The sequence below is a fragment of the Ranitomeya imitator genome, chromosome 1, assembly GCF_032444005.1.
Source record: "Ranitomeya imitator isolate aRanImi1 chromosome 1, aRanImi1.pri, whole genome shotgun sequence".
Taxonomy (NCBI): Eukaryota; Metazoa; Chordata; class Amphibia; order Anura; family Dendrobatidae; genus Ranitomeya; species Ranitomeya imitator.
The window spans coordinates 860,954,212-860,966,362 of NC_091282.1; the positions used below are offsets into that span (position 1 = coordinate 860,954,212).

General features: G+C 45.9%; 1 protein-coding gene across 1 annotated transcript in view; it reads right to left on the bottom strand.

The window, feature by feature from the left end:
* Nucleotides 1-1,128: 1,128 nt before the first annotated feature.
* LOC138658172 (protein TASOR-like) overlaps nt 1,129-12,151 on the bottom strand; it is an 83,647-nt gene continuing 72,624 nt past the window's right edge. The window contains exons 3-4 of the mRNA XM_069745694.1: nt 10,334-10,499; nt 1,129-1,419 (exon numbers count right to left, since the gene is read on the bottom strand). Of these exons, the coding sequence (XP_069601795.1) occupies nt 1,149-1,419; nt 10,334-10,499 (437 nt within the window). The 3' untranslated portion in view covers nt 1,129-1,148. The remainder of the gene's footprint in view (nt 1,420-10,333; nt 10,500-12,151) is intronic.

A 12,151-nucleotide genomic window follows, 5' to 3' on the forward strand; every position in this document is an offset into this window, starting at 1 on the left:
TAACCAAAAACAATAGGACGAGCTCTGAGACGTGGAATCTCTGTAGACTGCAGTACCTGATCTATCCTCACACAACTATAAGCAGCAGTGGATTGCGCCTAACAACTACCTATGCAACTCGGCACTGCCTGAGGAGCTGACTAGCCTGAAGATAGAAATACAAGCCTGACTTACCTCAGAGAAATACCCCAAAGGAATAGGCAGCCCCCCACATATAATGACTGTTAGCAAGATGAAAAGACAAACGTAGGAATGAAATAGATTCAGCAAAGTGAGGCCCGATATTCTAGACAGAGCGAGGATAGCAAAGAGAACTATGCAGTCTACAAAAACCCTAAAACGAAAACCACGCAAAGGGGCAAAAAGACCCACCGTGCCGAACTAACAGCACGGCGGTGCACCCCTCTGCTTCTCAGAGCTTCCAGCAAAAGTTAATAGCAAGCTGGACAGAAAAAAACAGAAAACAAACTAGAAGCACTTATCTAGCAGAGCAGCAGGCCCAAGGAAAGATGCAGTAGCTCAGATCCAACACTGGAACATTGACAAGGAGCAAGGAAGACAGACTCAGGTGGAGCTAAATAGCAAGGCAGCCAACGAGCTCACCAAAACACCTGAGGGAGGAAGCCCAGAGACTGCAATACCACTTGTGACCACAGAAGTGAACTCAGCCACAGAATTCACAACAGGTACCTTCAACGAGGCCACGTTAAAACTTTCAGGATTTGGAGAGTCTCTTACATCACTATTTGCAAGCCAAAACCAGGAGTGGATGAAAAGTGCAGAAGTGGGGCACTTTTTTTATTATTCTTTTCCTCTGTTTGTTCCACTCCTGGTTTTGGATTAGAAATACTGATGTAAAATACTGAACAAATACTGACCAAATACTGAACGTGGGAACGAGGCCTGATAGTGTAAAATAGTTTCGCTTGGTCTTGAAAACAATTTCAAATCTAGTTAATGAACTTCTTTCTCAGCTCTAAGCATGATTTATCTATTACTTATTTTTCAACAGGCGTCCTGCATTAATGCTCTATAAAATTAATTTCATTAAAAAAAACTATTGTTTCAAGACTAAGCTACTAAACAAAAGTAACATATTAAACCAATATACAAATTAATGTGACACTTTATTTTAACTGTTTTAAGATTTACATAGACAATAAGAATTGTGAGAAACATACTTTAAATATTAATACCACAATTGAACTCATTTTCTTCTGACGAGCAACGTTCAGTGCGACATCAATATGTCGAAACAAATAAACGCCCATTTCGGGATTTCCCAGCTCTTTGTTTTTCATGTATCCAACACTTAAGCCATGCTGAGCTATGTGCGCTGCTATTTGGCATGGTACCACTAGGAAGCAGAACTTATCCTCCACTTCTCTGCCATGTCTTCCAAGCTCTTTCATCTCATTTCTGAAAAGGAATTAGGAGTAAAAAAGGAAAAAGAAAACAAAGGAATTAGGAGTTAACAGAAATGAGAAAAGACACTGTAAAGCTCTGTTCATACAGGTATAGATAATAATTTAAGGAGTTGTATACTTTTTTCTGGATCCCAATCCAGTTTGAGTAAAGAATGTCGCTATCAATAGGTAATCAAATTGGAAAGATGCACAAATGTAAAACGACAAATTGTCTCAATGCAAAAAGCCCTAATTTTCCCTTGCTGACTTTTTGCCCTTTCTTCGATCTTTCACATTAAGGCTTCTTTTACACTTAGGCCCCTTTCACACATCAGTCTCATCAGTCTTTTGCCATCAGTCACAATCCGTCGAATTTTGTAAAAAAGTAGACTTGTAATAGCAACGGATTGCGACACATGGCCTCAAGTTTTATCAGTCGTTCGCCGGATCCGTCGAAAATTGTTTGTCTGGCAGCCGGAGACAATGAACAATGTAACGTTTTTTTATCTCCGTAGAAAAAATGGACAGTGACGGATCCGTCACCATCCATCGTTTGCTAGAATGGAAGCCTATGGCGCCAGATTTTCTAAAGACGGAATAAGGCGATGAAATCCGTTTTTTTTACTGCGCATGCTCCGCTTTTTTCAGATCCAATTAGCCAGCCCCCCCTAGTCGGATCGGTCGAAAAAACGGATCTGTTGCATCAGTTTTTCTCAATCTGCAAAGGATCCGTCAATCCAACGGATTGTGACTGAAGGCAAAAAACTGATGTGTGAAAGGGGCCTAACTGTGATTTTAGCGGCCCGTTTTTACAGGACTTTTTTGAAACTCAGAACAAGGATGATTAGGTCACAATCACACAAGAACCCATGGCTGCTGTTTTTGGCACAAGGTTACAGGAGGTTTTTATAAACCTAGGAACTCTGCATCACCTGGCCTTTCCTAATGATGATAGTGAACAAGGCATAACCCTAACAGGCTAATTAAACCCTTAACGACCGAGCCATTTTGTAGGTTAATGACCAGACCTCATTTTTTAAGTATGACCAGTGTCACTTTATGTGATAATAACTCTGGAACACTTAAATGGATCTCACAGATTCTGATTTAAAACTTTTTTGATGCCCTAAAATCAGAGTGCATCTATCATATACTGTATATCACACAAAATCTAATATATAATTGCCTAGAATACTACTTCCTGCAATTTGTGCCAACTTCCGTGGCTTTGTCCGGAGCTAATGTCCGGAGCTAATGTCCGGAGCTAATGTCCGGAGCTAATGTCCGGAGATAAGTGACGTCAACAGTGTCCAGTGTCTGATTGGTTGCCGCCTGCTGCGAGCGACCAATCAGAAACGTGCCGTACTGTGACACACTCCGCCCGCCAATTTGGTGTGATTTTTGAATTTTTACCTCACAGCAAGTTTCTACTGCGTGGAGGCGGGCCCAGTGACGTTGCTCTTCAAGCTCCTGCCAAATTTCGTCAAAAAAATGATAATACCATTTACCAAAACTATATATATTTAGTTGTGAAGTGGTTCAGTGACATTTTCACACCAATTTTGAACTTTTGTTTGGTGTTTTCTCCATATACTGCCTATTATTTTTGTTCTTTCTTACTATTATTTATTAATTGTATTATTCTTACATTTGAATAAATAAAGTATATATGGATTCTAGACTCCCGATTCTTTAGAATCGGGCTGCCATCTAGTAATTCATAAAAACATTTCCCACACGTCTAGTTTACTTCTGCATCATTTTTGAAACATAATTTTTTTGTTAGGAAGATATAAGGGTTAAAAGTTGACCTGCGAATTCTCTTTGCCAACATTTTCCAATTCACAAAACCACTTTTTTTTAGGGACCACATCACATTTGAAGTGACTTTGAGGGGCTTATATGACAGAAAATACCCAAAAGTGACACCATTCTAAAAACTGCTCCCCTCAAGGCAATCAGAACTACATTCAAGATGGTTATATGATTACAAATATTTGCAATGGATGTCACAAATTGGTAACCAAGAGCAAAAAATAGAAGTAATAAGATAAAAATAATTCAAAGATAATGTTTATTTTATCTAATATATAATTGCCTAGAATACTACTTCCTGCAATTTGTGCCAACTTCCGTGGCTTTGTCCGGAGCTAATGTCCGGAGCTAATGTCCGGAGCTAATGTCCGGAGATTAATTGCCTAGAATACTACTTCCTGCAATTTGTGCCAACTTCCGTGGCTTTGTCCGGAGCTAATGTCCGGAGCTAATGTCCGGAGCTAATGTGCGGAGATAATGTCCTGAGCTAATGTCCGGAGCTAATGTCCGGAGCTAATGTCCGGAGCTAATGTCCGGAGATAAGTGACGTCAACAGTGTCCAGTGTCTGATTGGTTGCCGCCTGCTGCGAGCGACCAATCAGAAACGTGCCGTACTGTGACACACTCCGCCCGCCATTTTGGTGTGATTTTTGAATTTTTACCTCACAGCAAGTTTCTACTGCGTGGAGGCGGGCCCAGTGACGTTGCTCTTCAAGCTCCTGCCGAATTTCGTCAAAAAAATGATAATACCATTTACCAAAACTATATATATTTAGTTGTGAAGTGGTTCAGTGACATTTTCACACCAATTTTGAACTTTTGTTTGGTGTTTTCTCCATCTACTGCCTATTATTTTTGTTCTTTCTTACTATTATTTATTAACTAGATGGCAGCCCGATTCTAAAGAATCGGGAGTCTAGAATCCATATATACTTTATTTATTCAAATGTAAGAATAATACAATTAATAAATAATAGTAAGAAAGAACAAAAATAATAGGCAGTAGATGGAGAAAACACCAAACAAAAGTTCAAAATTGGTGTGAAAATGTCACTGAACCACTTCACAACTAAATATATATAGTTTTGGTAAATGGTATTATCATTTTTTTGACGAAATTCGGCAGGAGCTTGAAGAGCAACGTCACTGGGCCCGCCTCCACGCAGTAGAAACTTGCTGTGAGGTAAAAATTCAAAAATCACACCAAAATGGCGGGCGGAGTGTGTCACAGTACGGCACGTTTCTGATTGGTCGCTCGCAGCAGGCAGCAACCAATCAGACACTGGACACTGTTGACGTCACTTATCTCCGGACATTAGCTCCGGACATTAGCTCCGGACAGGAAGTTGGCACAAATTGCAGGAAGTAGTATTCTAGGCAATTATATATTAGATTGTATTATTCTTACATTTGAATAAATAAAGTATATATGGATTCTAGACTCCCGATTCTTTAGAATCGGGCTGCCATCTAGTTTGTATATATGTAAAATTACAAAAAAATTCAGGAATAGGTACTGGAATTAAAAGGCAGGAAGACTCACATAATATATAAATATAAGTAGCAGCGAGGTATGTGAGGAATGTATTATTATGAACAGGTAAAAATAAATCTTTGTGCTTATCTAATATATAATTGCCTAGAATAATAATAATAATAATAATCTTTATTTTTATATAGCGCTAACATATTCCGCAGCGCTTTACAGTTTTGCACACATTATCATCACTGTCCCTGATTGGGTTCACAATCTAGAATTCCTATCAGTATGTCTTTGGAATGTGGGAGGAAACCGGAGTGCCCGGAGGAAACCCACGCAAACACGGAGAGAACATACAAACTCTTTGCAGATGTTGTCCTGGGTGGGATTAGAACCCAGGACCCCAGCGCTGCAAGGCTGTAGTGCTAACCACTGCGCCACCGTGCTGCCCAGTAGTAGTAGTAGAATACTAGAATACTAGAATACTACTTCCTGCAATTTGTGCCAACTTCCGTGGCTTTGTCCGGAGCTAATGTCCGGAGCTAATGTCCGGAGATAAGTGACGTCAACAGTGTCCAGTGTCTGATTGGTTGCCGCCTGCTGCGAGCGACCAATCAGAAACGTGCCGTACTGTGACACACTCCGCCCGCCATTTTGGTGTGATTTTTGAATATTTACCTCACAGCAAGTTTCTACTGCGTGGAGGCGGGCCCAGTGACGTTGCTCTTCAAGCTCCTGCCGAATTTCGTCAAAAAAATGATAATACCATTTACCAAAACTATATATATTTAGTTGTGAAGTGGTTCAGTGACATTTTCACACCAATTTTGAACTTTTGTTTGGTGTTTTCTCCATATACTGCCCATTATTTTTGTTCTTTCTTACTATTATTTATTAATTGTATTATTCTTACATTTGAATAAATAAAGTATATATGGATTCTAGACTCCCGATTCTTTAGAATCGGGCTGCCATCTAGTATAATATAATAAAGCAACCAATGTCATTATTATGATTGGCCACCAGATGGCGATCTATTACAGAAGTATAAAGTGCCTGCTCTTTTATAAAAACATACCAAAGATTCAATTGATAACCAGTGTCAAAGTTAAAGGGAACCTGTCACCCCGTTTTTTTCAAGATATAAAAATAGCGCTAAATAGGGGCAGAGCTGTGCTTTAAATTAGTGTATTTTTGGAGCCTATATTCCCCACCTATGCTGCCGAAATACATTTGTAAAGTCGCCGTTTTGGGCTGTCACTCATGCTGGTCTGTTCATATGGGCGTGGTGACAGCACTGTTTCTCCCCCAGATCTCCGTTGGTGGCGTAGTGGTGTGCGCATGCCCAGCAGGCGAATCCAGTGCGCAGGTGAAGGAAAAAAGCGCGATCTGCGCTATTCCGCGGTTTATTGGTGGGCGCGGCCATCTTTGTGAGGCCGCGCGTGCGCACATGGTACTTCTCGGCTTCCCGGGGCTTCAGGAAAATGGCCGTGGGATGCCGCGCGTGCGCAAATGGAGATCGCGGCGGCCATTTTCCTGAAGCTGAGTTCGCATCTCGGCTTCAGGAAAATGGCCGCCGCGATCTCCATCTGCGCACGCGCGGCATCCCACGGCCATTTTCCTGAAGCCCCGGGAAGCCGAGAAGTACCATATGCGCACGCGCGGCCTCACAAAGATGGCCGCGCCCACCAATAAACCGCGGAATAGCGCAGATCGCGCTTTTTTCCTTCACCTGCGCACTGGATTCGCCTGCTGGGCATGCGCACACCACTACGCCACCAACGGAGATCTGGGGGAGAAACAGCGCTGTCACCACGCCCATATGACCAGACCAGCGTGAGTGACAGCCCAAAACGGCGACTTTACAAAGGTATTTCGGCAGCATAGGTGGGGAATAAAGGCTCCAAAAATACACTAATTTAAAGCACAGCTCTGCCCCTATTTAGCGCTATTTTTATATCATCTTGAAAAAACGGGGTGACAGGTTCCCTTTAATGTCAGAGGGTTTTCCTGATGAAGGCAACAATACTTTGGCACTTTTTAATATATAAATAAATTATAATGCCTGTTGTAAGCCTGTAGCAAGGACAAATCTTCAGCAACAATATCAACGAAATAGGATATAAAATAAATAAATAATCTACCTCCAATCAGTCACTATGCGAAAAAATGTTGGAGCTTCAGCCGTCCACGTATGCGACCACCATATACTAAAGTTAAAGTGACCAGTGCAACTACCATATATACTCAAGTATAAGCCGAGATTTTCAATCCACTTTTCTGGGCTGAAAGTAGCCCCTCGGCTTATACTAAAGTCATACTCAGGAAGGGGCGGATTATAATAGGGTCAATCTGGGCGGTAGCCCAGGGCCCAGTGGTGTGTGGGGGCCCTGGGACACCGCTTAGATTGCCCGCCGCCATCAGGGCATTACTGCCCTGACGGGCGTTTGGGCCCGGTGGGCAGAGGGGGCCAGCTTCGGGCCTCGTCTCATCTGCTCACCGGGCCCATACCGGCGCTGCGACAGTTAAACGCTATTGACGTGCGGGCACGCGCCCGCACGTCAATAGCTAACAGCCGCCAGCCAATCAATGGCTGGCAGCTGACATCAGCCGCAGCGAGCACGTCGCCGGCATCTGACGTCATTGTCAGTCGCCGGCGAGTGCGCGCTGCTGGAGGGGGCTTCGTTGAAGGAGCCCGGACAGGTGAGAACTTTTTTTTTTTTTATTGCGAACGTCAATCCGGGGGGCCCTGGCCAGTATGCTGGACACTGGGGGCAGAGATGCTGGAGACACTGGGGGCAGAGATGCTGGACACACTGGGGGCAGAGATGCTGGAGACACTGGGCCAGAGATGCTGGGGACACTGGGGGCAGAGATGCTGGACACACTGGAGGCAGGATGCTGGACACTAGGGGCAGAGATGCTGGACACTTTGGGGGCAATATGCTGGACATTCTGGGGGCAAAATGCTGGACACACTGGGAGCAATATGCTGGACACACTGGGGGCAATATGCTGGACACACTGGGGGCAATATGCTGGACACACTGGGGGCAGGATGCTGGACACACTAGGGGCAGAGATGCTGGAGACACTGGGGGCAGGATGCTGGACACACTAGGGGCAGAGATGCTGGACACACTGGGGGCAGAGATGCTGGACACACTGGGGGCAGAGATGCTGGACACACTGGGGGCAGAGATGCTGGACACACTGGGGGCAATATACTGGACAAACTGGGGGCAATATGCTGGACACACTGGGGGCAATATGCTGGACACACTGGGGACAGGATGCTGGACACACTGGGGGCAGGATGCTGGACACACTGGGGGCGAAATGCTGGACAAACGGGGGGCGAAATGCTGGACACACTGGGGGCAATATGCTGGACACACTGGGGGCAGAATGCTGGACACACTGGGGGCAATATGCTGGACACACTGGGGCAGAATGCTGGACACACTGGGGGTAATATGCTGGACACACTGGGGGCAATATGCTGGACACACTGGGGGAAATATGCTGGACACACTGGGGGCAGAGATGCTGGACACACTGGGGGCAAAATGCTGGACACACTGGAGGCAATATGCTAGACACACTGGGGGCACAATGCTGGAGACACTGGGGCAGAATGCTGGACAAACTGGGGGCAATATGCTGGACACACTGGGGGCAATATGCTGGACACACTGGGGGCAATATGCTGGACACACTGGGGGCAATATGCTGGACACACTGGGGGCAATATGCTGGACACACTGGGGGCAATATGCTGGACACACTGGGGGCAAAATGCTGGACACACTGGGGGCAGAATGCTGGACAAACTGGGGCAATATAACACTGGGGGCAATATGCTGGACACTCTGGGGGCAATATGCTGGACAAACTGGGGGCAATATGCGGGACACACTGGGGGTAATATGCTGGACACACTGGGGGCAATATGCTGGACACACTGGGGGCAGAATGCTGGACAAACTGGGGCAATATAACACTGGGGGCAATATGCTGGACAATCTAGGGGCAATATGCTGGACAAACTGGGGGCAATATGCTGGACACACTGGGGGCAGAATGCTGGAGACACTGGGGACAGGATGCTGGACACACTAGGGGCAGAGATGCTGGACACACTGGGGACAATATGCTGGACACACTGGGGGCAATATGCTGGACACACTGGGGGCAATATGCTGGACACACTGGGGGCAATATGCTGGACACACTGGGGGCAAAATGCTGGACACACTGGGGGCAGAATGCTGGACAAACTGGGGCAATATAACACTGGGGGCAATATGCCGGACACTCTGGGGGCAATATGCTGGACAAACTGGGGGCAATATGCGGGACACACTGGGGGTAATATGCTGGACACACTGGGGGCAGAATGCTGGACAAACTGGGGCAATATAACACTGGGGGCAATATGCTGGACACTCTAGGGGCAATATGCTGGACAAACTGGGGGCAATATGCTGGACACACTGGGGGCGATATGCTGGACACACTGGGGGCGATATGCTGGACACACTGGGGACAATATGCTGGACAAACTGGGGGCAATATGCTGGACAAACTGGGGGCAATATGCTGGACACACTGGGGGCAATATACTGGACACAGTGAGGGCAATATGCTGGACACACTGGGGCAGAATGCTGGACACACTGGGGCAGAATGCTGGACACACTGGGGGCAATATGCTGGACACACTGGGGGCAATATGCTGGACACACTGGGGGCAATATGCTGGACACACTTGGGGCAATATGCTGGACACACTGGGGGCAATATGCTGGTCAAACTGGGGGCGATATATGCTGGACAAACTGGGGGCAATATGCTGGACACACAGGGGGCAGAGATGCTGGACACACAAGGGGCAGAGATGCTGGACACACTGGGGGCAATATGCTGGAGACACTGGGGGCAATATACTGGACAAACTGGGGGCAATATACTGGACACACTAGGGGCAGAATGCTGGAGACACTGGGGCAGAGTGCTGGACAAACTGGGGGGTAATATGCTGGACACACTGGGGGCAATATGCTGGACACACTGGGGGCAATATGCTGGACACACTGGGGGCAATATGCTGGACACACTGGGGGCAATATGCTGGACACGCTTGGGGCAATATGCTGGACACCCTGGGGGCAATATGCTGGACAAACTGGGGGCGATATATGCTGGACAAACTGGGGGCAATATGCTGGACACACTGGGGGCAGAGATGCTGGACACACTGGGGGCGATATATGCTGGACACACTGGGGGTAATATGCTGGACACACTGGGGGCAATATGCTGGACACACTGGGGGCAATATGCTGGACAAACTGGGGGCGATATGCTGGAGACACTGGGGCAGATTACTGGACACACTGATTGCCCAGCACTTGTTTGTTTGCTATACTCAGTGATCAAGGGCAGTTCATGCCTGAAATGCGTCTGTGCGTCATCTTATCTACCACCATAAATTTTAATTCTAAGTTTCGAAATAAAGCCTTGAAGATTTTTTTGAGTGGCCAACACTATGAATTTTTCTTAAGCTTTTGAATAGGAGATCTTTGAGCAGCAAATGTAACCCTTATGATTGTTTTTCGGAACTGCTTACCTCTTTTCAAAAAACTTTTCAGTTAAATAATTATTGAGGACAAGTTTAATATCTGAAAATTTCCAAGAAGATTTCAGCTCTGAGAACAAATTAAGTCTTCCATTGTGTAAGGTGTCCAGGATTTCACCAAATTCCCTCCTGTTTGGAGAACATCGAAGCAAACAACCTGAAAATAAAAACGTGATGAAAAACTATGAAAGGGAACCTGTCACCGGAAAAACACTATTAATCTGCAGATATAGTGTTAATCTGCAGGCTAATACCGTTATTAACCTTCCCGATGCCGACACTTAAAGGGAACCTGTCACCCCAAAATTGATGGTGAGGTAAGCTCACCGTCATCAGGGGCTTATATACAGCATTCTGTAATGCTGTAGATAAGCCCCCAATGTAACCTGAAAGAGGACAAAAAGACGTTAGATTATACTCACCCAGGTGCGGTCCCGCTGCGGTCCGGTCAAATGGGTGTCTCAGGTCCGCTCCGGCACCTCCTATCTTCATTCCATGACGTCCTCTTCTGGTCTTCACACCGCGGCTCCGGCGCAGGCGTACTTTCTCTGCCCTGTTTAGGGCAGAGGAAAGTACTGCAGTGCGCAGGTGCTGGGCCTCTCTGGCCTTTCTGGCGCCTGCGCACTGCAGTTCTTTGCTCTGCCCTCAACATGGCAGACAAAGTACGCCTGCACCAGAGCCGCGGCGTGAAGACCAGAAGAGGACGTCATGGAATGAAGATGGGAGGCGCTGTACCGGACCTGAGACACCCATCGGAGCAGGACCGCCCCTGGGTGAGTATAATCTAACCTTTTTTTCTCCTCTTTCAGGTAACATCGGCGGCTTATCTACAGCATTCCAGAATGCTGTAGATAAGCCCCTGATGACGGTGAGCTTACCTCACCATCGATTTTGGGGGTGACAGGTTTCCTTTAACCAAACACTGCCGACAGTAAATTAACTTTATCCCCCCGGTATTGTTCCGGTTTCTAGAGAAACAAAAGATAATAAGGTGCACCACAAAAGGATATATCTATATAAAAACATACAATAATGGGGTTGCTGCACAATGCATGGTAACATGAAGCAGATAAAGGGGAGAAAAAGGGTCCATGCATAAAAGGCGCATATCCCAAATAATGAGGAAAACTAGTATCTATAAATATATATGCAAAATTTATTAGTGGACACAAGCACACAATAAAAACAATTAAAAATCAAAACACATTACATAAGGTCCAAAATAGCACACCAATAAAATGTCATAATCAATAAGGTATGTGCAGATATACAACCCTACAGGTTTACACCAACTATATAGGGAAACCGAAAGACAGACATTTAAACATTTATAACCTCGTAATGGGCGCCCCCAAGGCAGTAAAGCAAGACCCTAAATAGGACCACAATAAAGGAATGAATAAACCCAAATAGCCCCTCCTAGAAAATAAGGGATCAATTCCCTAAGAGATCAGTAGGGAAGAACCATAAAGGTAAAATGCTGCAAATAATGCAAAAGAGAGGTTTTAGGAGAGCACTGCCATAGGCAAATCTACTATATAATTGTCTAAGGGTCACTTCCGTCTTTCTGTCTGTTCTTCTGTCTGTCCTTATGTCTGTCACGGATAATCATTGGTCGCGGCCTCTGTCTGTCATGGAATCCAAGTCACTGATTGGTCTCGCCAGCTGCCTGTCATGGCTGCCGTGACCAATCAGCGACGGCCACAGTCCGATTAGTCCCTCCCTACTCCCCTGCAGTCAGTGCCCGGCGCCCGCTCCATACTTCCCGCAGTCACCGCTCACACAGGGTTAATGCCAGCGGTAATGGAC